The 27689-nt window shown below is 40.0% G+C and overlaps 1 protein-coding gene across 1 annotated transcript; it reads right to left on the bottom strand.

Annotated features, from left to right (window-relative positions):
* Window positions 1–9964: 9964 nt before the first annotated feature.
* rbm17 (RNA binding motif protein 17) lies at window positions 9965–26369 on the bottom strand. Its single transcript, XM_037696049.1, has 13 exons — window positions 26314–26369; window positions 24728–24858; window positions 23148–23264; window positions 22183–22349; window positions 21933–22045; window positions 21323–21373; window positions 20761–20896; window positions 20528–20679; window positions 20260–20304; window positions 18352–18428; window positions 18058–18156; window positions 17915–17987; window positions 9965–10218 (listed from the first exon to the last, which is right to left on the bottom strand). Exons 2-13 carry the CDS (start codon window positions 24848–24850, stop codon window positions 10115–10117), a joined length of 1257 nt encoding a protein of 418 aa, XP_037551977.1. The 5' UTR covers window positions 24851–24858; window positions 26314–26369; the 3' UTR covers window positions 9965–10114.
* Window positions 26370–27689: the final 1320 nt, after the last annotated feature.

Raw genomic sequence — 27689 nt, 5'->3', positions numbered from 1 at the left:
TATATATACATACAGTATGTATATTAGCTTCTTGGAGGAGTGTCAGACCTTTTGGATAATTGTTTATCTTCTACATTATGTGACCTAAAGTAAAGGGTCAACATGTAAAGGGAGGGGTTGAGTTAACAACAGGAAGAAAGCTTTGACCCAAGTTTGGTTAACAACAAATACAGTTTTTTCCCAGAAAGATTAGTTTCAAGTAAAACAAGTTTATAATGGCTCTTCCGCTTTTGTAAACCACTGGTTGTTTGTTGGGCAATAAGGCTTTAAGTAGAGATTTTTGTTAAAATTGCATCATAATTTCTGGGCTTGAAGGGATCTAGCATACAGTATGTGTTCAGACAAAATGTGGATTTTTTAATTATTATTATTATTATTATAATTTGGGAGGAAATGGACGTAATGTGCTCCTGAACAAAAACTAAAAAGGATCAAGGTTGTTTTTAGCAACAAGTGCCAGTTTCTCTCATGGTATAAGGGTGCATCGGTGTTTCTATTGTATTCTATTGTATACACAGGTGCTCAGAGGTCTGGATGAAGGGGCACTGCTGGTCCAGACCTTCAGGTCCTTCTTTACAAACCGAGCCAGGGTGGGAGAAAACTACATTAAGTGTGTTATACTTCATGCTGCCCTTAAGAAGAAGATGATGTAAACCATACACTATAAAAGCAGGAGGAAGCGGGAACCAGTAGCAGCCTGGCCTACGTGCAGTTCTTACATGTTCCTAACAGAGAATACGGTCAAAGTTTGTAAAATCTGAGTAAATCACAGATGACTGAGAATAGCAGCAAACCTTCAGGCAGGAACAACGGTAGAAATGAACATCTGAAGCTTTCATCGTTTGGTTCTCCCGCCAAACACCATGTGATATTTCATAAAGCACACACGCTCAATAAATAAACCCGGTCAGAAAATATTTGGCTTTAAGGGACATGTCTGACGTCGCCTTGTTCAAATGGAAAGACTGTGATTGTGAAACCAAACCAACAGTTTCCTCAAGAAAAAAAAAAGTCCAACGATAACGTTTAAGGATAAGTTTATCATTTAGCTCCAGTGAAATACTTCCTGGAAGGAGTGACATGGCAACAGCAGTTTGTCTCATTGGGACAAACAAAGTTGCAACAAAAACAAGTATTAATTCATGTGGGGCCGGAGCTGAATGATTATCTTATTATTAAAATCCTTTAATCAGGCAGCATCTTTAACTTTAGTGTGTAAAATTAGAAACCTGGGTGTCATCTTTTGACGAGACAATCGCTGTAAAACGCTAGTTCGTAACTGTTTTCATCATCTAAGAAACATTAAGCTGAGATCATCTGTGTCGCAGACTGAACCACAGATCCACGCCTTCATATCCACATGGTTGGATTGTTATAACGGCCTTTTTAAAACCAAGATAAGAGCTCATATTAACGTACTTTTCACCGTATAAGTCATACATTTTTGCATAAATTATTCTGCCTTGCAACTTATGAAGCGAAGCGACTTATTTATGTTTTTCCCCAAATTTATAACCGCTTTTTGGCTGAGAGCTGACGATTTCATTCACTCTGACGTGGAAAATATTGAACACTACCATTTTCAGCCACTAGAGGGCGACTAATATGGCAAGCCAAGCGTCTCATTAATAGGTAAAAGTAGCTATTAACGAGACGCTTGGTTTGCCATACAAAGCCACCTTCGTCTCGCTCCGGAACCCCTGGAGCAAACGTCAAATCAGCCGCATTTCGCCACAACGCCCAGGAGAAATGCAGCTGATTTGACCGTCAAAGTGCATTTATTAAAGAAAAGTACAACTGAGACACACATTTACTATAATGTCGAGCAAACAAATAATAGTTTTTAGATGGTTATCTTGTTAAATTTCAACGAAATGCACAGCAAGTCGTCCCTCTGCGCGCTCCCACTAATCATGTTTAAAAAACACCAGATTTGACCGTCAAGGTGCATTTATTGAGCAAACGTTAAACTGAGACACACCTTTACTATAATGTCGAGCAAACAAATGATTGTTTTTAGGTGCTAATCTTGTTAAATTCTTGTTAAAGTCCTCCCGTGCACGCTACAGCGGCCACCATTTGGCAGCCAATCGATTTTTGACACAACACCGGCCCACATTTCCGAGTTGTCAGCGGTGACGCACAATAGATGCGACTTCTACGGCGAAGCGACATATTTATGTTTTTTTCCACTTTATTAGACATATTTGGACTGATGCGACTTATAGGGCGGTGCAACGTGTACGGCGGAAAGTACAATACTTATGTTTTGGCCTCTCTGCACTGACTCCCCGTGCATTTGCGGAATCATTTTATATTTTTGGTCCTAAACTTCGGAGCACTTCATTGTCAGGCCTCCAAATACATTTTGGAGCTTTTGGAGCCTCCATCTCCCTGCAGGACTCTGAGGTCTTCAAGTCAAACACTGGTACCACATACTCGTTTGAACCAAACTTGGTGGTCACTCCTGCAGTCGTAATCCTGAGGTTGCGGGTTCAAGCCCAGGTTGGGTCAGGAACCTGGCGTAAAACAAATTGCCAAGTCTTTCATGTGAGTTTGCTCGCTGTGGTGACCCTTGCAGCCGAAAGAACCTTCTTACTAACCGCTTCCAACACAAACTTTTAAATTAGCTTCATAGCATCCAGTCTCCCCAAAGATCATTCTGTGCATCATTTCCACGAAATGTAACAAAAAGTTTGTCAAGAGTTTAAATTTTTCACCACGACGCAGTTTTATTTCACACCATTGCGTTATTTCACTTTTTACCCCGCCACAAATATCTACCAGTAATAATCCGCACTTATTTTGGAAATAAAGTACTATTTGACTTAACAGGTTGGAAACTGAAATAAACCACCGTCGTTTAGGATTAAATCCATTGTTACAAATAGTTCTAAATTTTGACAATGAATTTAAGTAGGCTTTAAGTTTATCATATGAGCGCTGTGCGTTGGACTTTGGGTTTTATTTCATACTCGGCTTCAACAGCTACAACAGTCATGATAAGTTTCCGCATGTCAGTTTTTTCCGATTTCTAAAGTTTAAAGTAAATTATTTATAAAGCATCTTTCCGAAGTTCTTAAAATGTAATAATCTCAGATTAAATGGCAACACAGATAGTTGCATCATTTAATAAAAGCCTAGATGTTTAAACTACGAGTTAAACTAATGGTTCAGCAGCAGAAACCTGAAGCAATTGTGGCACTTCTTTCTTTGCGTAGTTATTTTCTCTCACTCTTCCTGTAACATTGCTCAAAATACGAGCTTTCTAAATATCAATTTTCTTTCAGCTTCCTGAAAACTTCACCAAAGCATTTCAAGCACGTTCAGGTGTTGCTTCAGACGGATGCACTTAGACTTCAGGAAACAGATGGTGGTTTGACTGATCAGCTGCAAAATGAGCCCAAGTAGTTGATCCAAGGTGCTGCTTCTGATACGTGTTTGGATTGTGACAAACAATCGTCCTCACTTTGGTCTCTTGTGGCCATCGTTGTCTCAGAAGACGTTCTTTTCAGGTCCGGCTCTGAAAACTTGAGACATGCTGCCAAGTTTTTTTTTATTTTTTTTAGAAAGGGGTTATTTCTAGACAACTCAGCCAAACAAGCCCTACTTGTTTGGACTTTTTTCAAACTCTCATGAACAAATTGCCTGTTCACTACGGCCTGTATTGTGCCAACGCCTTTTTCCACGACTTAACATCATGAAGAAACTCGACCATTGAAACACAATAAAAATACTACGGTTACAATGAAATTTAGTCTCTGAGTTTTAGCTGTTCAGACTGTTTGAACTCGTAGCGTTACCTCATACCCTCTGAGTGATTGAGTCAGCAACAAGTGCTCTTGTTTATACTGATATATATTAAAAATATATAATTATTTTTCTTTCAACTGCTCCCTTCTTCAGGTGTCGCCATAGCGAACTAATTTGCACAAAGACTTGGTGATTGTTTTTACACCAGATGTCCTTGCTGATTAAACCACAGACCACTGAGCTACCACAGCCCTCTGTGTGGAGCTAGGCCTGTCGCGATAAACAATAAATCAAATAATCGCATGATAAATGATAATTATCAACCTCATTTTCATTTATCAGCTTTATCGTTTCTTTGTGTCACTCTCTTTCTATTGAAGACACTGGATGACAAAAGGCTCAACTCCGGTGCTCTTCACTGACCCCTCTCTTCTCTTTTTAAAATATGTGTTAACTGTACAAAATTTCATTTTTGGATCGTAAAAAGCAGCTAAGCTGAGAAGATAAGCTACGAGCTAAGCTAACATGTCAACCTCGGGAAAAGGCCTCCGTCTTGTCGAAGCTCCTCAATTCACGGTTGAAACTCGTGCCTTCGTGTAAAAAGTTTTTCTCTGCAAAAAGAAGCTGAGAACATGTTTAATGATTTTTTTTAATTAAAAGTTTTGTGCTCAAACCACACCAAGCGTCCGCCATTTTGAGAAACAAAAAACAGGAAGGAGAGACAGCCCATGTCACGTTAAGGGGCCTCCCTCCCATTTTTCATAAAGAGACACGCTGCTCTCTCACTGTCCATCCTTTGGTTCAAACAGTCTTATACTGCCATCCAGTGGTCAAAAATGGTAGTACACACAAAAAATAATTTCTTCTTACATTTGACAATAATTACTAATTATTGTCAAATTTCAAACAATATTATTGTTTATCGCAATAACTTATGAGACAATTAATTGCTTAGCAAAATTTGTTATCGTGACAGGCCTATGTGGAGCAAAGTTCTGCTATCTAGGGTGTCTGGTGGAGCAGATGATGGGGGTTAAGCCCTTGCTCAAGGGCCCAGAATGGGGCAAATGATGGTGGATGCAGGTGTGGGTGTTTTATCTTTCCCACCCACATTTTTGATGTTGTCTGTTCGGGGGGTTGAATCAGGGACCTTCCAGTCACAGGCTCACCATCTCTAACCTCTGCACCACCACCCCATCCATATATCTAATACTTGATCATAATTGGAGTAATGCTTACAAAAGTATTGGTAATCCCAAACAGAACACACAGAATTGATATTTGAGTTTTAAAACACATGAATTCCTCACGGCCTCAAAATTATACCATTAAATTTAAATCTTCAATGTCATCGACCCCCTGGCTGTGTTTGGCATACAGCGGTGTGTTCGGTACAAGATGTGTAAAGCTCTTTAAGGCGTTTCGAGATAAAGTTGAGGCCAAATATGGTCCAAGAAGTCTCAAACAATCCAACCAAGTAACTCTTGTACTGTACAAACAGAAGTGAGAGCAAAAGTTTGTGAGATAAGGAGAAAAATGTTTAAAACAAATATTTGTACAGGTTTGCCAGTACAGGCAAAGACAGGGCCGTACAGGAACATACATTCACCCTCTAACTGTGGAGCACGGTGGTGGGAACATTATGGTTTGGGGTTGCTTCACACTTTCAGCAACTGTTTATGAACAAGTGAACATCTGAAAGTTATTAAATTATGTTTATCATCACTGCAGCAAATGGATGAACTGAAACTGATGAATAAAAACTTCTGAACCAATGTCCTCCCAAAGAGGAGCCATTTTTTCTTAACATCCTCTCCGTAACGCTAGAACTTTATATTACTCTTCTTTAACAGAGGAGAATAAAAACAACCCTAGGTTTCTGTTTAGTACAATTGCTAGATTAATTAAAAGTCCCATTTCTGTTGAACCATGTATCCCTACAACTACAAGTAGTGATGACTTCATGAGATTCTTTATAAATAAAATTATTTCAATTAGAGAGAAAATTCAAACCATCCTTCCTTCTGCTATCTCCAGTCCCCTGTCAAATGAGACAACTTTCAAAATTTCACCAGAGCCTGATTTATGTTTGGACAGTTTTTGTCCTGTTGAGCTCTCTGAATTGTCAAAAATAATAACCTCATCCAAACCATCCACATGTCTGCTAGATCCCATCCCAACCAGACTGTTTAAAGAGGTGTTTCCCCTAATTAATGTCCACATTTTGGATCTACTTAATTTGTCTTTAATGAATGGTTATGTACCACAGCACTTTACGGTTGCTGTAATTAAACCTTTACTTAAGAAGTCTGACCTTGATTCAGAAATTCTGGCCAACTATAGGCCTATATCTAATCTAACTTTCATCTAAAAAATTCTAGAGAAAATAGTTGCAGGTCAGTTGCGTGAACATCAAAGAAATAATCTGTTTGAAGAGTTTCAGTCAGGGTTTAGAGCTCATCATAGCACAGAAACAGCACTAGTAAAATTCACTAATGATATTCTCATGGCCTCAGACAATGGACTTGTGTCTATACTGGTCCTGTTAGACCTCAGTGCTGCATTTGATACAATTGATCACAATATTTTACTACAGAGGCTTGAATATGATATTGGGATTACAGGAACGGCTCTAAAATGGTTTAAATCATATCTATCTGATAGATTCCAGTTTGTAAATGTAAATAATAAATCTTCTTCATACACCAAAGTTAGTCGTGGAGTTCCTCAGGGCTCAGTGCTTGGGCCAATACTCTTTACTTTATATATGCTTCCATTAGGTAAAGTTATTAAACAGCATGGGATAAATTTTCATTGTTATGCTGATGACACATAATTATATTTGTCCATTACACCCAATGAATCCAATCAGTTACTTAGACTACAAGCATGTCTTGAAGACATAAAAACCTGGATGACCCTTAATTTTCTCCTGTTGAACACAGACAAGACAGAAGTTTTGGTTTTTAGACCTGAGCACCTTAGGAACCCTCCTTAGATGGCATTAATCTGTCCTCCAGCTCTAATGTTAAAAATCTTTTTTTTTTTTTAATCAGGACATGTCTTTTATCCCCCACATTAAAAACGTTACTAGAACTGCCTTCTTCCACCTGCGTAATATCACTAAAATTAGAAACTTCTTATCTAAAAATGATGCAGAAAAACTGGTTCATGCATTTGACACGTCTAGACTGGACTATTGCAATGGTTTATTATCTGGATGTCCAAAAACTTCTTTAAAACGTCTTCAGTTGATCCAAAATGATGCTGCCAGAGTCTTAACTAGAGTTAGTAGGAGAGATCATATTTCTCCAGTTTTAGTTTCTCTCCATTGGCTCCCTGTCAAATCCAGAATAGAATTCAAAATCTTACTTCTAACCTACAAAGCTCTCAACAACCTGGCTCCATCTTATATTACAGATCTTATTGTTCCATATTTTCCTAACAGAGCACTTTGCTTTTCTCGACTGCGGGTTTACTCGCGGTTCCTAGAGTTTCCAAAAACAGAATGGAGGCAGATCCTTCGGTTATCAGGCTCCTCTCTTGTGGAACCAACTTCCAGTTTCTGTCCGTGAGGCTGACACATTATCCAGTTTTAAGACTTTCCTTTTTGCTAAATCTTATAGATAGAGAACTTTACTAATTGGCTTTTATGTGAATGTTCCTGTAAAGTGCCCCAAGACAACTTTGTTGTGATTTGGCGCTATATAAATAAACTGAATTGCAAATCCTGAGACCCTCCTCATTAATTCAACCTTTATTTAGACAGGTTAATCCCACTGAGCCTTGGGACTCATCTACAAGGGAGACCTGATCCTCATATGAGGACATTGATTCTTTTAGAAAACTGCTTATCATAATATATATGAAAGCTGAAATTTAGTTTTTAGAGTAATTGGGACCTTCTGAACCCAATTTGCAAAGAAAAATATAAAATGCAATAAAACCTACTGTCCTCATATGAGGACATCATTTTTTTCTAACACTACTTCCTGTAGCACAACAGAGTTCAGGAATTTAACTTATCCTACTAATCCCATGGATCTTGAAGTAAGAGAAAGTGCACACCAAACAAAAGCTTGACTCTCAGGAGCGTTTAAAGGAACAGGTCTGGTGGAGTAGTGTCATCACTAATTAATTATTATTATTAACATTCATATTTACCGTTCAGAGGAAGGTTTGCTCAGGTTGGCTTGTTTTACATCGTATAGCTAAGTTTTGTTAATGATTCACTGTTTGTTTGTAAACAACAAACAAACGAACCTATAAGTCATGCCACTTTTGCAGTTTTGTTTTTTCAAATGATACATTATTTGCAAAAAAATAAAAATAAACCTTGAAAAAAAAAAAGTAAAAATATAGTTACTTTTTTATTCCAATGGATACTTGTGAAAATTAACTTTCTTTTTGTTAAAAAAATTAAAATAAAACATTTATCGTCACCATTTCTCTTTTTTGAGCTTTAATCCTCAGTACATTTCTGTCGTACAACCTGTAATCTTACTATCATCTGTAAAAAATACTGTATTTGTACTACAATGAAGAAACAAGAAGCTTTATTTTAAACCAAAACACGGGGCAGCCTTCATTCTTGGAAACAAGAAGATAAAATAGGTTTAGTTTTCAATTGCCTCAAGATTTAATTTAGAAAAGAAAAAAAAATTATACACATACGCCACTTTTTTATTTCACTTGTTCAATTGCTTGTTCTCACAAATGCCTGATCAGCCAATCACATGGCAGCAACTCAGCGCCTTTATGTTTGTAGACGAGGTGAAGACGACTCGCTGAATTCAAACTGGGCATCAGAATATGGCACAAAGAGGATTTCAACTTTGAATGTGTGGTTGCTGCTGCTAAACGTGTTTGACCCCTGATCTACTGGGATTCATACACAACCGTCTCTAAGATTTAAAGATAATGGTCCAGAACAGAGGAAATATCCAGTGAGCAGCTGGGAGGACAAAAAAAGCCTTGTTAACTTCAAAAGTCAGGTGAGAATGGGCAAACTGGTTTGAAATGGGAAGAAAAAAAGCAACCGTGAAGTAAACACTTGTTGCAACGAAGGTCTGCAGAACTGAACACGTCCCACCTTGAAGCAGATGGACTGCAGCAGCCGAAGACACGCCGGGTGACACTTCCTGTCAGCTAAAGCTACACAGAAGAGCCGCATCATGGACGTGCAGCTGACTAACCTGAGCGATGATGTCATGTCAATATGGACCAAATTCTCTGAGGAATGTTTTCAACATGGCAGTTCTGAAGGCAGGAGGTCCAACCCAGTTCTAGTGAGGTGCATCTAATAAACTGGGTGTGCTGCTTTGAGGGCCATTTAAGGCGTGTGGGCCACAGATATGGAACGACCGACGGTTGAGTAATTTAAAGCCAATAAAACTGGAAAACAGTGAGAGTTGCTGTATCAAACAGGCAGTGCATGATGAAACCCTGATCCACATGTCAGACTTTCTGCTAAAAGGAGTATTTATACTTCCTACAGCCGAGGATGTGATTACTGATTTCACTGAAGCTGTTTACTCCAGGCTCATGTTAAGTTATGCATGCTGGTATGTGGGTGTCGAGGCCAGCCAGACGCCACAGTGCACGTTCAGGACACGGTTCATTTGACTCGGACGTCTCGTTTTATTTCTCGAACACGTTTCAAATTTGAAAGCGTTTAAAGTGGCCTTGAACAAGAGACAGCAGGAAGCGTCGGAGGGGTCAACCAGAATAAAGATCAATGCAGATGTACCGCCGTCTGCTCTTAGATAAAACAGATGTTTTTGTTCCAGCTTCTGTGATAACTGAACGAACTTTAATGTTTTTGTCTCCCCACAGTGTTTATACTCCTCACTCTTTGCCCTGCTGCAGGAACAATAATAAAATCCTGTCCTCTCAGTTCTGCTTCAACAACCCGTTTCAATGATCTGAATTAAAGCTGCGGGAGGTCGTTTGACGCTGATAACTGGAACCCCCAGGGTCCCCCGGCTCACTTACGTAAGTCCTGAATGAGGCTGCGTTACCGTCCTGGACCCCTTCCTTTAATCCAGCAGGGCTAAGTTGGGACTCTCACACCCCAAGGACATATTACCATAATCAAAGAACTCAGTGTTAGGTCACAAACTTCATACAGGGAAACTAGGTTTCTGGGAAAGCGGAAGCTTTCAGGATGTTTACAAGTTCCACAGATAAATAAAGGTGAAAAGTACACGGATTATCCTTTACACCTTTTATTTTGTCTTGACAGAAAGAAACACTTGAAGATGGACTTGTTAGTACTACACATTGAAGTTTGGGACATATTTATATAAAAAATAAATGTACAAATGGGGTCGACGTGAACTCCTGGTGTCCGTCGGTGACGTCACACCTGCTCGCCCAGATCCAGAACCCGAAACTTGTCTAGATTGTAGAAGCAGGCCTTGACGACTCGTCCTCCGAAGTAACGACCATTGAGATCCACAACGGCTGCAGAGGACACAGAGGTTAGAGTCAGACTGAACCCACAGTTCCTCCATGTTGGTTCTTTTTGTAAACATTTACAGCTACCACACGTTTCAATGGTGAATGTTGTTTTCAAGGGGAGTGTTTTTCTGGACTGGAACTGAACAGAAAATGAAGTAAACCTTAATGTTTTTAGTGCAAGATATTAAAGTTGGCAGGAGTTACTGTGGAGAAGAAGAGAGGGAGTTATTTTTTCTTGTCTGAAACAGCACAGAGTGGTGGATCCTGCTGAGTGGAGGGAGCAACTTTATCCACCGCCAGGTGCAGTGGTGGAGCCAGAGGGTGGTGAATGGTGGCCTTGACCACCATAGATTAATCTTCAGCCACCCCATTCATTTGAGGAAACTATTCTTAAGCAATATAAAAACTAGAAATCATAAGTTTCTCAAATAATATGGGTGGCTAGTTCACTCACACACAAAATATATATAATACATACAGTGTTTCCCCTACCATTATACAAGTGGGGGCACCCTGCCCCATCAACAGAACTGAGCGCCCCACCTACCAAACCGAATTGCACGTAACCCCCCTGCCCCCCGTCAGCACTGACGTAGCACTAAGCTAGTAGCGCGCAATACAAGCATGCTAGCTATAAAGTAAAAGGCAGCGCTATTGTCATTCCCTAATCTGTTACAGAAGCATGAACCGTAGTGTACTTCCAGGTCACACGGATCGCTGTTGTTTATGAATAAATAATTCATTTATAAAAGTACGTGCTCTATCTCCACCAATCTTGATGTAGCTAATTTACGCCACTCGTATTTCAACTACAAATCATTGGTTAAGATGATATGCGATGCATTAGACCTGAACCCCAGCCTGGACTGAATGAGAAAAACCCTGCAGGATACCGAATTAATTATTTCCATGGTGAAACAGCGTTGCTCAGTGGTGAAGCTGCATATCAATTCAACCATGATGTAAATATGTCAGTGATTTTAAAAGAAATACGTGTGCTGTAAATTAGTAACTTGAAAATCGGCGGAGATAGAGCGCATACTTTTCTAAGTAAATTAAGACAGTTCTTATTCAAAAACAGAATTATGCCAGTACATTTTCCTTAATCTAGCATATTCAACGGCGATCTGTGCGACCCAGAAGTATTCACTTTAGCGCAAATGAGCTACACTACGGATCGGGTCCCGTAACAGATTGGGGAATGACAGTGCTCACGCCGAACCATCCCACACCCCCGTTCGAAAACTGTCGGCACAAACAGCGCGCAGCTCAGACATGTCTCCCCACCACACACCATCTGTCGACAAAAATCTCGGATGAGATGAGTGCCCCACCATGGCAAGTTATCTAGGGGAAACACTGACATATATATAATTATAATCTATTACATATTATTTAGGTGGCATGGTGGCTCAGTTGGTAGATCTGCTGCCTCTCAGCAAGAAGGTTGCCAGCTCAAATCCCAGCCGTGGACCTTTATGGGTGGAGTTTGCATGTTCCCTCTGTGCATGTGTGGGTTTTCTTCAGGTACTCCAGTTTCCTCCCACAGACCAAAGACATGCATTTTTGCTGTTTGGTAACAAATTGATTGGTAACTCTAAATTGTCTCTAGGCGTGAGTGACACAGTGAATGTTTGTCACGTTTGTCTCTATGTGTCCCTGTGATGGACTGGAGAACTGTCCAGGGTGTCCCCCGCCTCGCGTACAGAGGCTGCTGGACATGGACACCAGTGACCTTCATGATCCAAAAAGTAAGAAGCGGGTTAAAGATAATGGTTGGATGGATGGATATATATTTGGTGGGCGTTGGTGGCTATCTTGGATTTTGATATGTCAACCAAATGTTCGATAAAGACCTTTCCTACATACATGCAGCCACACACCAAAATGGAAGTCAGTATCTCACATATTTTTCAAGTCATCCAGCTCTCAAGACAGACGGACGAACAGACGAAGGGCATTTCCAAACGCTCCACAACTGGGGTCAAATAGAAACATTAGTCAGTCTGTTTCTTATTCTTGTCCTGTTCTAGGTAACCGGAGGAAACAAAACTCGTGTCGTTTCTCGACACGAATGTTTTCTACAAAAACACCCAGACGACAACGTTAACACTCTTTTATAAAGGACAAAAAAGATTCACAGCAGTCGCTCTGTTCTCGCCGACGCACATTGCACTGCAGCAATTCTCATTGAAGCGATGACACTGAACAAAAAACTCTCAACAGTGAAGACAGGGTGGACGTAGCTGCAAATATTGTAAGAAAACAAGGCAAGAGTGGTGAAAAAGTAAATCCGCTTAACTTCTGAAGGAATATTTGGTCTGAGGCGTCTCTGGGCAGCACGTCTCATCCCCAAAATGTCCCCCGGGCGCTTTCAATAGCTGCCCACTGCACCACCTGGTGGTGGATGGGTTAAATGCAGAGACTAATTTCGCCATTGTATGGAAACATACAGTGCTGACATTGTGATGACATTATTATTATTATTATTATTATTAATGACACATGACCCCTAAATATGAAACTGCAAGAAGGAGATGTTCAGTTTAGCATAAAAGCAGGAAAAAGGAGACAACACGTCGGTTTCTGTTCAGGTAAAAATACAAATAAGGAGCAACAGTAGGAAGATAAGCTCTAAAATTTATTAATCTTCGTTTTTTTTGTAATCGAGATTTACTGTTTGACATGAAATTTGATCAAATTAAATGTTTTTTTATACCAGGGTAAATATTGCAACCTAATAAATCCACAAATGGTTGTTTTCTGTATTATTTTATAGATTTATGTGATGGCGTTAAAGCTGCAGCTTCAGATTAAACCAAATGAATATTATCAATTTTCACGAGGCATTATAATTACAACACAAACCATGGGTTGGATTAGAAAACAGCTGGATAGAAGTCCAAACAATTTAATCCTAGAGATCAGTTTCTGATACTGCGACTCCAGTGATTTTAGGAAATGTCATCTATTAGTGCTCAGAGCACGTGATGGGGAGGACTCTTTGCTACTACCACACCTAACTTTACCTCAATATCTGTTGATGTCAATATGCGAGTCAGACATTTCATGTTTGCTAAAGTCAGTTAGAAATTAGCTGCGGAGCGTCAGAACAAGAAACCAGTTTTAATTTTGATTTTTCCAGTTCTCTATTGAGAAAACCATCATCATTCATTATGGTATTGTTTTGTACGAGGGTGTTTGTGATAAGAACATACGACTGAGAGAACGACCTAAACCTCTGTTTGACCTGCCTGGGTGCAACATTTTCTCCTTTGACTTTCTCAGATCTTTTGTCTGCGCTCATATTTCTTTGACACTGAATTAGTTTGAAAGCGGCCGAGCTCCTCCTCCTTGTTGAGAGACTATTATAAAAACGTGTCGGAGTCAGTAAAGCAAGACTTTGCTTCCTGTTGTGGCAAGCTGTAAATCCTCGTGTAAACACGCAGGGTCACCAGACTTTTCCATCTGCTGCAAGGATGATTCAGGAAGCTGCATCTGTTAGTCCTTCTGCAAAGACCAGTTATATCTGTGAGGATTGTGGGTAACTATAGAATTCAGTATTTCTCTTATGTACATTTCAATTTCTTTGAAACACTCCCAAACCTTTGCTCTTACTCCACTAAATGTCCCCGTGTTACTTTTTATCCCTCTAATGCAAGAAGCGGAGTGTAAGCATGCAGCGAAACACGCTTATTACAAGGCGTGTGCAGTCATATGGATAAAGCAAAGCATCAAATCAAAAGGTTGGGCCTTAAGGAGTTTTCATAATCAAGAAACTCAACAAATACTTTCAGCACTAGGAGTCTGATCCAAGTCCTGCCACTGAGAAACCCTCTCTGATGAAACAGAGGATGCAGGTTCACACACACATGCGAGTCAGGATACAGTATTGGTGTTCCTTCATTTCCATCAGTTTAACACGTTCACGTGAAGGGGGGGGGGGGGGCACGTGTTCTAGCAGTTAAGGTGTAGTTCATCCATCACTGCTGTTTCCACTTCCTAATTCTTTCCAAATAAAAGTGTGGCAGAAACGGACATGGATCACTTCAAAGTTTTTCGGGGCAGGTGTTGTGCTGAAAATCGCACCCTGCCTGGAAGAAACTACAGTGATTTGGAAATAACTTGGTGTATTACTGTCACCTTGTGGTAGTGTAAGCAGCGCTTTGTTAAAATAAACCCTAGTTGTTGTGCGATGGTGTGTTTTAATCAAAAACACTTGAATTATTGATTAATTAAGTTTTTCTTTGAATAGTCAATCAAGCCAACTTCCACCAGCCAGTTAAATAAACAACGGAAAACTAACCTGCAGTAATTCAAGCTTCTTACAGTGCATTTTGATTTCATCCTTCACTTTTGTTCAGTGCAACAAGAAGCTGTCTGAAAGCAGAGAAAGCGTCTTCAGGGCTGCTAATCTCAGATTCTGCTTTATGATTTACAACCATTTCCTGTTTCATTCTTTTGCCTAAAAACCAGCTGAGACTTGTTGTGAATTATAGTTTGCTCAACTTAAGTCCTGCAGCTGAAAATCCTTCTAATGAAACAAGAGGCGTGTGCTACAGCTAATCATGCTAGCTGGGGAGTATTAAATTCCTTCAAGTTCCCCAGACCAATGGATGGACACGGAGGAGGATGCTTGTATTCTGACTGTAAAGCTGAGCTCACCTGGGACCATAGATTCCACTTTATAATCCTTTCAAAATAAACTACGATGGCAGAAGCTGACGGCGTGACAGAAAAATAAAGCTTTTTTTAATGTTAGAGGGTGGCAGGTGTGTTGATAAAAGCACCTTGACAAGAAATTCACAGTTATGAAATAATGGAGTGCCAAAACATTAACCGTAAAAACCATAAATAAGTTGATTCGCCAAATAAGTCGCATCTATTATGCGTCACCGCTGACCACCCTGAAATGTGGGCCGGTGTTGTGCCAAAAATCGATTGGCTGCCAAATGGCGGCCGCAAGAGGACTTTAACAAGAATTTAACAAGATTAACAAATAAAAACAATTATTTGTTTGCTCGACATTATAGTAAAGGTGTGTCTCAGCTGAAGTCTCAGTCAGTCTCCTGGGCGGTGCGGTGAAATGCAGCTGAGTTGACGTTTGCTCCAGAAGCTCCAAAGCGAGACGAAGGTGGCTTTGTAAGGCAAGCCAAGTGTCTCATTAATAGCCAATTTTACCTATTAATGAGACACTTGGCTTGCCATATTACTCCAGCGTCCTCTAGCGGCTGAAAATGGTAGTGTTTAGTATTTTCCACATCAGAATTAATGAAACTGTCATATCGCAGCCAAAATTTGGGTTATAAATATGGGGAAAAATGTATATTAGTAGACCTGTCACGATGACAAATTTTGCTGGGAAATTAATTGTCTCAGAAATTATTGTGATAAATGATAATATAGTTTGAAATTTGACAATAATTAGTAATTGTCAAATTTAAGAAGAAATGTTTGTTAATTTTTGTGCGTAGTACCTTTTTGACCACTGGATGGTAGGAATGTGCGATATGGCATAAAATTCATATCACGATATGTATTGTGAAGGGTGGCGATAACGATATATATCGTGATATGTTTTTGGTATAAAACTTGCTAAAAAAAGCATAGGTTGTCCTTTTGCCATCATATATTTTGAATTAAGAAAATTCCACTACTAGGTCCAGAGAGTTTTTAAATAATAAACAAATCAAGTATTAGGCACCTCTAGTGGGCGACGCCTTCCGCTTTAATGAAGAGCTGACACAAAATGAGTCTGTGGCTTTGACCAGAGGGTCTCGCAGTAAAATCACACAACACAGCGTTCTTTTCACAGATCAGAGAGCAGGTTTCTCTAAAGCTGACCAACGCTTACTTTTAACTTTCGACGGAAAAAACCCAACTTTTGACGGAACACAGAGTTTTGCGCATGCGTCAGAATACGGCAACTCTACGGCAAGTCAACTGTAATTAGCTTGTAGCTTCGCTACTTAGCTCTCAAAGAAAAGACTTTGACGCCACTTGTGCACAGTTTTCAACAAAAAAAGTAACGATTAAACTGAAAACTCTGATTTTACATCAGACACAGCATTACTGCGGTTAGCTGGTAGAAGGAAGATCTCTATCGTAGGCTAAATTTCTATCGTTTCTACCATGTACCGTTTATATCGTACATTCCTACTGGATGGCAGTATAAGACTGTTTGAACTGAAGGATGGATAGTGAGGGAGTGAGCAGTGTGTGTCTCTACGAAAAATGGGAGGGACGCCCCTTGACGTGACTCGTTCCTGTTGTTCGGTTCTCAAAATGGCGGACACTCAGTGTGATTTGAGCTCTTTAGCATTTTTCACACAAAGCTTTTAATAAAAAAAATCAGTAAACAAGTTCTCAGCTTCTTTGTGCAGAGAAAAACAACTTTTTACATGAAGACACGGGTTTCAACTGTGAATTTTGGAGCTTCGACAAGACTTTTTTATTTTTCCAGAGGTCGGCCTGTTAGCGTCGTAGTTTAGCTTCTTAGCTTAGCTGCTTTTAACGATCCAAAAACGCAATTTTGGCTGGTTAAAACAGATTTTAAAGAGAAATGAGAAAGGGAGGGGGCAGTGAAAAACACCGGAGTCGAGTCTTTTGTCATCCAGTGTCTTCAGTAGAGAGAGAGACACGAAGAAACAATAAAGTCGATAAATGAAAACGAGGTTGATAACTTTCATTTATCATGCGATTAATTGATTCATTATCGCGATAGGCCTATATATTAGTCGTTTCGGTGAAGAAGTCGCAGGGCATGCTAATTCATGCAAAAAGATGCGACTTATACAGCAAAAAGTATGGTAGCCTCGTCACACCTGGGTGCTCACATAGCTGCCCAATACTCGTCTCTCTTGGGGGGGGTGTTCTCGTGACTCAATGAGACTACCTGTATAAATAAAAGTAAAAAAAAAAATAATAATCGGACCAATGAAACTACCACTCACACATTCTCCCGGGTCACGTTCTCTCCTCCCCTCCCCATTGTGCCCCCAGGGAGGGGGGAAACTAAGTTTACAGCGAAGTATTTGCAGCCACTCCAAATGTGAATTGTGCATTTAAAATGACACTCTGAGCTCGGTGGAAGGCTTGGTTGACTAGCGGCGAGAAACCATTTACTCAAACTGTCTGCGCCTTATAGACAAGTGCGGCCAATAGGTGTGCACATTTTTCCGACAGGGGCGGACTTCCATTAGTCTTTTCAAAATAAAGCTCATTGTCTGGTGGAATTTTCGGGTCCTCCACTAAATTCATTACAGGGAAAGGTTAAATAAAGAGTGGGAATGTAGGAGTGTGGGAAGTGATTACAAAAAATGAAACATCGCCGCTACTTTGTGGATTTTCACCTATCGTGGGGGGTCTCTGGAACGTAGCCCCCGGGATAAGTGAGGGATCACTGTACTTTTCATGAATGTCTACGACTGATCTTTTGCACAAACTGTTTAATGAGTGCGTCCCGCTTTCTGCGAGTTGTGATGTAAGACAGGTTCTAGTGGTACCGTGGAGAGACGGCTGGGTTGCTGGGCCACTTCTGTGACATAACCCCACAGGGACTTGAGTTTTTCCTTGTTTTGGATCTGGGCCATTTAGATTAGGATGCACTTTCACCCACGTTATTAGAGCAGTTATACAATCGCTGAACGAAAAGGAAGCCGTTACGTCAAGCTGACCTCTTGTGACAGTAAATACTGACCTTTGATGGCCGACTCCACGCGCTCAAACTCCAGGAATATCCTGACGGCCTCGTCATCCAGCACTTCTGCAATCTGAGGAAGAACGTCTTTGTTGGATCAAAGCGTTTCATCACTTTAGACGGTGGAAGCAGAGTCTTCCTACCTCAAAAATGACACATTTAATCACTTTGCCATATTTCTCGCACTCTTCTTTAGTTTCTCCCTCCAAGTCTTCGTCCACTTCTCCTCTGCCCACCATGTTCTGTGAAACAAACGGGGAAAACAAACGTTTCAGAAAGTTTTACTCCATTTCATTTTGTCATTTAAAATACCAATTACTTTGGCTCTTATTAAAATAAAACAATCCAGACAGTTTTTTGGCTCCGTTTTACTAAACGCAGCAGATTTCCTTCAAGCCAGTTCCATGTGAGCGTTTCATGGAAGCAGTGACACGCACCCTCAGCAGAACCACTTTGGTTGGGTTCTTCAGAATCTCCGTGAGCGGGTTTGCGTCGGACTTCTTGGAAGCGTCCGCTGATGGGACAGAGACAGATAACGTCAGTCACATTTTTCTTCCCTTTACAAAACGACGAAGGCAACAATCGCTGCATTTCGTGGCACTGATAAAGACAAGCAGCTCAACCCAGACCGTGTGATAAACGAAACAATGCAGCTGACGTGTTGTGGCCACCGAGCTGTACTTGGGAGATCATGGGGCTGCTGGTTTCAGGATAAAGTTTTATTGTGTTAAAGCACGGCTGAGAAATCACTCCAAATGGGTCAGTCGGGTACAAAATGCGGTTAGCTTTGCTGGAAACCAGTCAGAGAACGGGACTTGGGTCTTGTTCAAACATGGACTGAGTCTATCAAAGGAAAGAAGTCTTTGGATTATCAACTGTTCCTGCACTGCAGAACATATTTATATTTGATTTGTTTAAGCTCATGTTTTAAAAGCAAAAAAAAAAATCTTAAAACTCTGATGTTGAGAAGAACATGAACCCCCCCCCCCCACACACACACACACACACACAATTATGTAGAAATACGACTCAGAATTTTGATTTAAGCTTTTTAAATCTTGTAGAAAGCAAAAACTACAGATAGTGGAAAACAATGTGACAGGTTGTTTAAGGATTGTTTTAAAGCATTTGCATCTTAAATTAAGATTTTTACGATGGTTTCTTAAATGACACGGTGGCTCAGTTGGTAGAGCTGTAGCCTCCCAGTGAGAAGGTCACCGGTTCAAATCTCGGTCCAGGGGCCTTTCTGGGTGGAGTTTGCATGCTCTCTCCGTGCATGCGTGGGTTTTCTCCTGGTACTCCAGTTTCCTCCCATGGATCAAAAACATGCATGTTCGACTGATTGGTAACTCTAAATTGTCTCTAGGTGTGGGAGTGAGAGAGTGAAAGGTTGTTTGTCTCTGTGTCCCTGTGATGGACTGAGACCTGTCCAGGGTTCAAGGAGACTTTATTGTCTCCTATTATTATTTACTGCACTGAAGACCAAGTCCAGGTCCAGCTAAACATTGAGCAGGAGCTGAGAGCTGCTTCAAACTCTGCTTCGAAAAGCCGTGCACTGCAAAACGTGCTCATTGTAGCCATTAATCCTGACTTCCTCATTTTGATTAAAAAAATCTGCAAATTGTTTTATTCGTTTTTGTTTTGTAGGTCAAAATGTTTTATAGAACACTCCTGAGTTAAATGTTGCTGATCAGTTTGAATTTATTATTATTTATTGATTATATTTTATTTTATTTTTCAGTATCAAATGGTCAAAAATGTTTAGTTTAAATAAAGATATATTTTTTTATTTCAGGCAAACTGATGCACTTTAAGTATGTTCTGTTAAAGACTAAAAAATAATGTTAATAAAGTTATTCTTTGTTGTTTTGTTTAATGTTAATAAGGGTACAATGTTATGCAGAGGTGTACTTATAACAATTTTATAGACAAATGATACGATTTAGTCACGGTGGAGAGTTGAGGGGCGCAAAATGTTTACTTCTCTCTGGGGGGGGGGGGGGGGGGGGGGGTAACAGAAAATAAATGAGAAGCACTGGTTTAAGGAGAAACTTGTGGTCCGGACTGGGCCAGCACCGAACAGCGTGTTGTGAAGGTGATCCCTCCTGAGGGAAGCTAAATGTGTTTTTAAGAAGTCAGCTGTGATGTGAAGAGGGTGCAGAACAAACAAACAGCATTTATTTCTGTCAGCAGGACTGCCCTACCTACAACACGGAGGCTTGAAAAAAGACTCAAGACGTTATGGAGCTGAACACGTGCAAACACGTTAAAAAAAAAAAGGTTAAACATGAGCCGTGCACTGTATTCTGATTATGGGAGAGAAAGACAATAAGAGAGCGACCAACCTGCAGGGCTTGAAGTCTCAGGACCAACTAACAGGCTGGGCCCTGCTGCTCAATCACAAACACAAAAACACACACAAAGTTACTGTAAGCCTTCAAATTTAAACTAAAACAGACAGAAAATATTAATTTATGAGCAAAATATCTACACAGAAAACATCAAGTTGAACAGGATAAAAAGCAGATGGAAGCAGAAGTAATTTTCATGCTTGAAAAATAAAAACAATTTAAAGAATTTAAAAAAAGAGATGAACATCAAAGCGGGACTTACGTTTTTCTGCAGCGTCGCCCACGATGATCTTCCCGCCTCTCTTGCTGGTCTTCTCCACAGACAGCGCCGTGCTCAGGCCCTGCTCGTGCTTCCCCAGACCCTGACCTTCTTTGAAGCCGTACCTCTGCATGATCTTATGGGCCACGGTGCCTCTGTAGGACGTACGCAGGTTCACATACATGTGTCACGAAGCATTTTGTTTGAAATCAAACAACAAAGCAGCACACACACACCCCATGTTCGCCAAGAACGAGCTGGATGGTAGAGGCGGTGAGCGCGGCCGGTCGGAGTCGTCGTACATCGGTGGAGGGATGGCCGCCTTCGAGCCTCGGGCAGGACGACCCTCGTCTTCGTGGGAAATTGAGGAGCCTAAACAGGTTATTGAAATAAATATACTTATGAAAAAGCATATTGTAAATAAATAAAATGTTGGTGGGTCGACTCTTACAAAAACATCTATTTCAAAGAGTTCTTTTGAAGATGTAGCTATTTAAAAGACAATGCTGCCCCCTGCTGGACAACTGCTACTTTTGATTCAGGCTGCTCTGGTTTGGTTTCATTTAAAATTTAATAATAATAATTATTATTATTATAAGAATAAAACATTTTAAAGTAAAAAACAAACAAGTTTTTAACATTCCTCTCAAGACTACAAAGTACAAACAGCAAAGGACCAAGTTTAGTTAGATTTCCACAAGAACTCGGATTCAGTCACATTTGTTCATATTGGATCTTATTATAGGTAAGTCCTCAACCTGTTGCAATCTAAAATACGTGACGCGTCGTCAAACTCACCATCTTTGTCCACAAGTGACGATGGAGGGGCAATAGCTGCTCCACCCATACCTGGAATAAAACAACAAAAAACAAACGTATTTAATGTTCTAGTTTTGAAAAAAAAAGACGACTAAAACTGTTTTATCCCAATCACTGCATAGAGTGATCCAAGATGCAGGAAGTAAGAACATTTTTATTCATAGAACACATTTTAACAGCTACATTACAAGAAGGAAGAGACTAATTCTGAATTTTATAGGAACTCCGTAGAGAAACAGAGCAGGGTGACATGAGAAGGTCTTGCTGAGATTTCCACTAACAGTTAATGAGAAACAGAGTTGGTTTAAACAAGATTAAAAAAGCTGTAACAATTTAGACGCAATGAAGTAAAAGTACGAGTCACAGTTTATAATTGCTAACAAGATAAAGTTGGCTTTGTCCCTTCTAATGTAGCAGCATTGCAAACAATTGGTCAAAATTGTCAAAATGAACTTGTTTCGCTTAATGCTTAATGAAAAATACAGCATTTAATCATTTTAGTTCCCTCACTGCTCTCTCCAAAGACTGATTATTAATAGGGTGGTATTGTAAAAACACGCATACATCAGTCATGGTAAGAAGTACTCACTTCTTTTCCTCCACTCTTTCTCGTACTCCTCCTCATCGTCTGAATCTTCCTCTGTTGCCGGGAAACGAGAGAAGCCGCTTGGAGCGCCCCCTTCGTGCCGTTCTTTCCTCCTCCTGAAAAAGTTCAGATTTAGTCTTATTGTTGAGCTTTAAATGAGTTTGTAGCTACAGATAATAACAGCTGTATCACAGTCCCCTAAAAACATTAAGGCCCGTTCATGAGGCGAGTAAGAAGGAAAACGTGGCAGTACTTTTCCCTCTCTTCTATCTCCTTCTGTCGCTCCTGCTCTCTTTTGCGCTGAAGCTCCTCTCGGTGGCGTTTCAACACCTTCTCGTAGTCGTTGGGGAACATGGGGTCGTACTCGTCGGCCAAGGGGATGAGCACGTCGCCGGCGGAGAAACCGCTGGGGGTGGCATCCTGCAGCAAGAACAAAACAGATATTTGAACTAGCTGCAATCAAATTCAAAAATACTTTATTAATCCCAAAATGAAATTAATTGTTGTTGTAGCTCATCCAGATTTCATTAGAGTTGTTATAGATGCTGATGGCTGTGGCCAGGAAGGATTTCTTGTAGCAGTCTGTCCCACAGCGAATCTGAAAAAACTGGTTGCCCATGCCGATCCCTCCACCCAGACCCAGCAGACCTCTCGGTCCTCTTGGGCAGCAGGACCACCTGAATGCCGGGCAGAACTCCTCGGTCCTCCCGCTGTCACGAACCACGTTTCCCGCTACCTCCAAGATCTCGGTGGTCAGGTACTTAATCGCCACCTCTAGGTAGATGGGAATGCATCCACGGCACCTCCTTTTCAACTCATTTGGGATTTGGGGCTGTAGTTTAGGTGTTATTTGAGCTTTTGAGAAGTTAATTAGCAACTTCCAGTTATAGAAAGCCACCTTGTTGCCATGGTTACGCATCATAACAAACGTCCAAAAGTAAAAAGGTTTCAGTAAAAATCCTTCCAGTTGCACAGCGTCCAAAACCAGAAGAAATATTCATCCAAAATAGTGATTTACATCCAGAAAAAAAGAATAGTTCAAGTTTTCAAAAGCAAAATGTCAGAATGAACGTAAGAGAGCTACTCCAACATGCAGCCACCTTGAGCGGCGCAATTCTAGAATGAATTCTAGAATCCGTCAGATCATAAAAGTTACTAAATTAGTCAGCTGGGCAACGAGAGAACATCTACACGTGGTTAATGCGAGGTGAGACAGACCTTGAGTCCAGCTGCTGCGTGTGGAGGAGTGTCGATGTTCTGCCGATCATCACCGCTTCCTCCTCTCTTCAGATCGATGACAGGAGCCAGAACTGTGGTCTGCTTTACCCGCTGGGTCTACACACACACACACACACACACACAAACACACACATAATTTGACTTAATAAAAGGCACAAACCACCGGAGCTGCAGATTTTGTTACAATACTTAAAACAACTGACAGTAACATTGCACCAAGCCACATCTGTGGCACCCAATATGTTTATTGCTGCTGCACGATGTGGCTGTATCGTGTATGTCACTACCTTACCATCATAATTCATCGTGTTGTTACTCACTACCTGTGCAATAACATGTCACACAACCTGTGTCGTTTATATTAGTTATGTGCAATATACAGGTGCTGGTCATGAAATTAAGAATATCGTGAAAAAGTTGATTTATTTCAGTAATTCTATTCAAAAAGTGTATATTATGTTCATTCACTACACACAGACTGATATATTTCAAATATTTATTTTAATGTTAATGATTATAACTGACTTGGCAATTATTTTACGCTGGATGTCCTTCCTGATGTAACCACAGACACAGAGCTACCACAGCCCTCTGTGTGGAGCAGAGAGCTGATATCTAGGGTGCCATGGGGAGCAGATGGTGGGGGTTAAGGCCTTGCTCAAGGGCCCATACAGAGTGGGGCAAATGAGGGTGGAGGCAGGCGTGAGTGCTTCACCTATCCCACCCACATTTTGATGTTATCAATACCGGGAGTAAAACCAGCGATCTTCCGATCACAGGCCCATCTTCTCTAACCTCTGCACGACCACTGCCATCTAAACAACCTTTAAAATATTTAATAGAATCTTTTAGAAAATGCAACAGAGGGGGAGAAAAAAAAGTCTATTAACACTAATGTTTCTACAATTATTTAGGTAAAAATTTGTACGAGTTCACTTTCAGAGCAATCTGATAAACAAAATAAACAGAAGCCCCTCAAAAAACATCCAGGATCAGGTTTCTCCCTGAAAGATGAACAATGATTTTGTATTTTCATATTACTCACAGGTGTTTATAGCTCACTTTGTTGGTACAAAAACACTATTATATTAAGAAAGAAAGGCGCTATATAAGTTCAATCCATTTACCATTTATTATGTGAGGAAAACTATGTAAACTTTTTCAATTTTTTATGGATTCAACCAAAAATAAGCAACAGGATCGTTGTAATAACAGAACACTAAAACAAAACAAAATTGATACTTTGTAAAGTTTTATTTTATATATATAAAAAAACATAATCACTGTTGAGTTATGTGACATTTTTTAGCTTTATACACTGACGGGTTAAAAACAGAAAATATGATGATAATAGTCAAGAACAAGAACGTCAGGACCACTTCAAGAGGGTAAATGAAACTGGATCTTTTGAAACTCAAATAAAAATAATGCAAACTTTAAAATGAAGCATGAACAGAAACCCATGAAGTCTTTGAATTAATATGCCCTGCAGTTTGTCACAATGAACTCGTTCTCTAATTTCTTTGTGTGTACTACAGTATTTAGAGTGTGAGCTGTACCTTAGCCTGGGTCAGAGCCGCCTTCTTCACCTTCAGCTGCGACTGCAACAGCTTGAAGTTCTTGGACCAGCCTTCTGTCTTGGTGTCACTGGCACCGACGCCGAGATCATCGTACAGCGACATTCTGTAGCCTGCAAACACACACGATCAGGGTTCAGTTCATATTTTATCACCAGAAATATAACTTGTAACCAGGATAGCAGGCTGAAAGTAAAGCTTGCTCATGCCACTCTTTGAAGAAGTTTAATTTGTCACTGCAATTTCAATACACACATTATTTAAAGTTATTTTTAACAAAAAAAACGAAGTCCAGATGACATGATTCAACCTTTTTTGTTGTTATATACCTGGATGACTGAGAAAACAAACTTTGTATTATTTAAAGTGTTTTTATAATTCAGGGTGAAAAAACAACTATGAAGAGAACAATTAGGCCGACAAATTGTCCAGTTTTAAGAGTAGGCTTAAGACTCTCCTTTTGATAAATCCTATAGTTGGGGTCGGCTTGGGTTTCCTGAACTGTCCCTTAGTTACATAGCTATAGGCTTAGACTGCTGGAGGACAAACTGACCACATTTCTTCACTATGCTACTGTCTTTACTTACTCTGCTCAACCTGTTTTGTACGTGTTTTTGTCTTTTAGGTACACCTGCACCTATATCTGGACCTGCCATTGTGTATCTGTTCCTCCTTCCTGTCCTCTCAAACCAGCCGGTCAAAGCAGATGGTCGCTTGTCCTGAGCCTGGTGCTGCTGGAGGTTTCTTCCTTTTAAAAAAGGGAGTTTTTCCTTTCCACTGTTGCCTTTGTGCTCGCTCAGGATGGGAGACTGTGACAAAGTGAAGCTTCAACGTGTCTGCTGCTTCCCTAGATAGAGAACTTTACTAAATGGCTTTTATGTGAATGTTCCTGTAAAGTGCCCTGAGACAACTTTGTTGTGATTTGGCATTATATAAATAAATTGAACTGAACAATTACTTATCTGCGGAAGTATCAGCATTAAAATGTGGGTGGATAGGTATGATAAAAAGTAATGGCTTATTTTGTTTATCTTAAAAAGGTTTTAATGTAATCTAAATAATAAGGAAAATTTCCAACTTTGTGAACAATAAAGTTGTATCTTATCTTATCTCCAACTAAGGCCGAATTAAAGTTCTTACAATGTTGTTGTCTGACCATTAAGATGATAACATTTAATTTGAATAAATTAACATCAACTATCCACAAGGTAAAATAAACATTCTGAATATATCTTTTTGTCATATTTCCCAGAAATTGTAGCATTTATGAACAAAACCTTCACCAAGTGACCAAGGGATGTCTTGAAAACAATTCAACAACTTAACAATAATTATGACTCCATTCTTATATCATTTTCAGTTAAAAAAATTCAGAAGGCAAAAGAAGACAACTGAATCACGTTAGCTAACAGGCTAAAGCTAACACATGACTGCTAAACTGTCTGCTCGTGGACCAAGACTTAAAAGTTACTATGAATTATTTCAACTAATACTAAACATGTCCTTGATATAAACATATTATACTCGGTACGTCTAAAAATATTTAAAAAGCAGAACATTTATCATACCTCCGCTCCTCGCTGTAAACTACGTAACGGAAGCGACGGAACAACAACAACGTTTTAGGACGCTAATGTGCATGCGCAAAGGCAATTTTGCGACGCAATGCATTGTGGTCCAGATATATTCAAGCCTTTCTCCGGTTCTTTTACGAATGACATTTATATTTCGTTTGTGTATAGTCGCTAGTGTCACTGACTATAGTCTTCTTTTTAGATGAAAATTTATTATAAAATATTATTAAATTAGATGTTTCGTCTTTGCGTTTACTTTTTTTTTATTTTTTTTGCGTTTACTTTAAACCATAGATATAAACACTAGATCCCGCATTGACTGCTGCGGCGCAGGATTTTCGGCCGCCATCTTGAAACGGTCGTCCTTATTTGTTTAAAGCAGAAGATGTCTCAGCACTTCGCAGCTTATTTCTGTTCTAATCGACGGACTGTTGACGTCAGGTCTCGGGGGATAACTTTTCACAAGTAAGATGAACATAGTATTGTTAGTATTTTGTGAATATAATATTACTGTACTGTATTTATGTCCACCAGCTGATGTTATGTTCAGTGTATCACGGTGTTCAGCTGCAATGAAGCTGACTGAGATCTGATGACAGGAATATTTTTCTAACAAGCATACTCACTATTTCATAGCTTTGGTTCATTATCAAGAGATATGTATCAGAATTGGAGTTTTGTTTAAGTTGTTTTTGTATGTATGTTAGTTTTTGTTTAGACACAAATCTCCTGTTTTCATTTTGAAGGTTTCCCAGAGAACAAGATGTGAGGAAGAGGAGGAAGTATCTTTGAGGAGGATTCATCTGAGCAGTGAGGATTTTAAACTGGAGGATTTTGATCAAACTGATCAGACTGTCCGACTGAGAGATGGTGTGGTACCATCGGTTCATCTTCAAAGAGTAGGAGCATCATTATAAGTTCATTAGAGTTCATAAATATACATATTTTATTGTCAGTCACAAGGTGAGACACCTCCATGTGTTTATATGAACAGGTAACTATAGACTGTAAATTTCATATTTATTATGTTTTTTTCATTTCAGCTTGAAAACTGCAGGACTACAGGAACTCAACAAAAGCTGGAGCTGCTTTGTCTGTGGCCTCTCAGGAACGTGCACGTCACACACACACTCTCAGGAACGTGCACGTCACACACACAACCTTGGCCTCATGATGTGAGTATTTCTATTTTAAACTTTTATTTTTTCATTTAGCCTTTATTTATCCAGGTAGTCTCATTGGGTCACGAGAACTCATTTTAAAGAGAGACCTGTTTAGGAGCAGATGGTGGGGGTTGAGTGCCTTGCTCAGGGGACCAGGGTGGGGCCAATGAGGGTGGAGGCAGGTGTGGGTGTTTCACCTTTTCCACC

Source organism: Nematolebias whitei, chromosome 22 (genome assembly GCF_014905685.2).
Source record: "Nematolebias whitei isolate Nwh7 chromosome 22, NemWhi1, whole genome shotgun sequence".
In the NCBI taxonomy this organism is placed as follows: domain Eukaryota; kingdom Metazoa; phylum Chordata; class Actinopteri; order Cyprinodontiformes; family Rivulidae; genus Nematolebias; species Nematolebias whitei.
The sequence above is the reverse complement of the archived record's forward strand: the minus strand, read 5'-3'. Positions and strand labels throughout refer to the sequence as shown.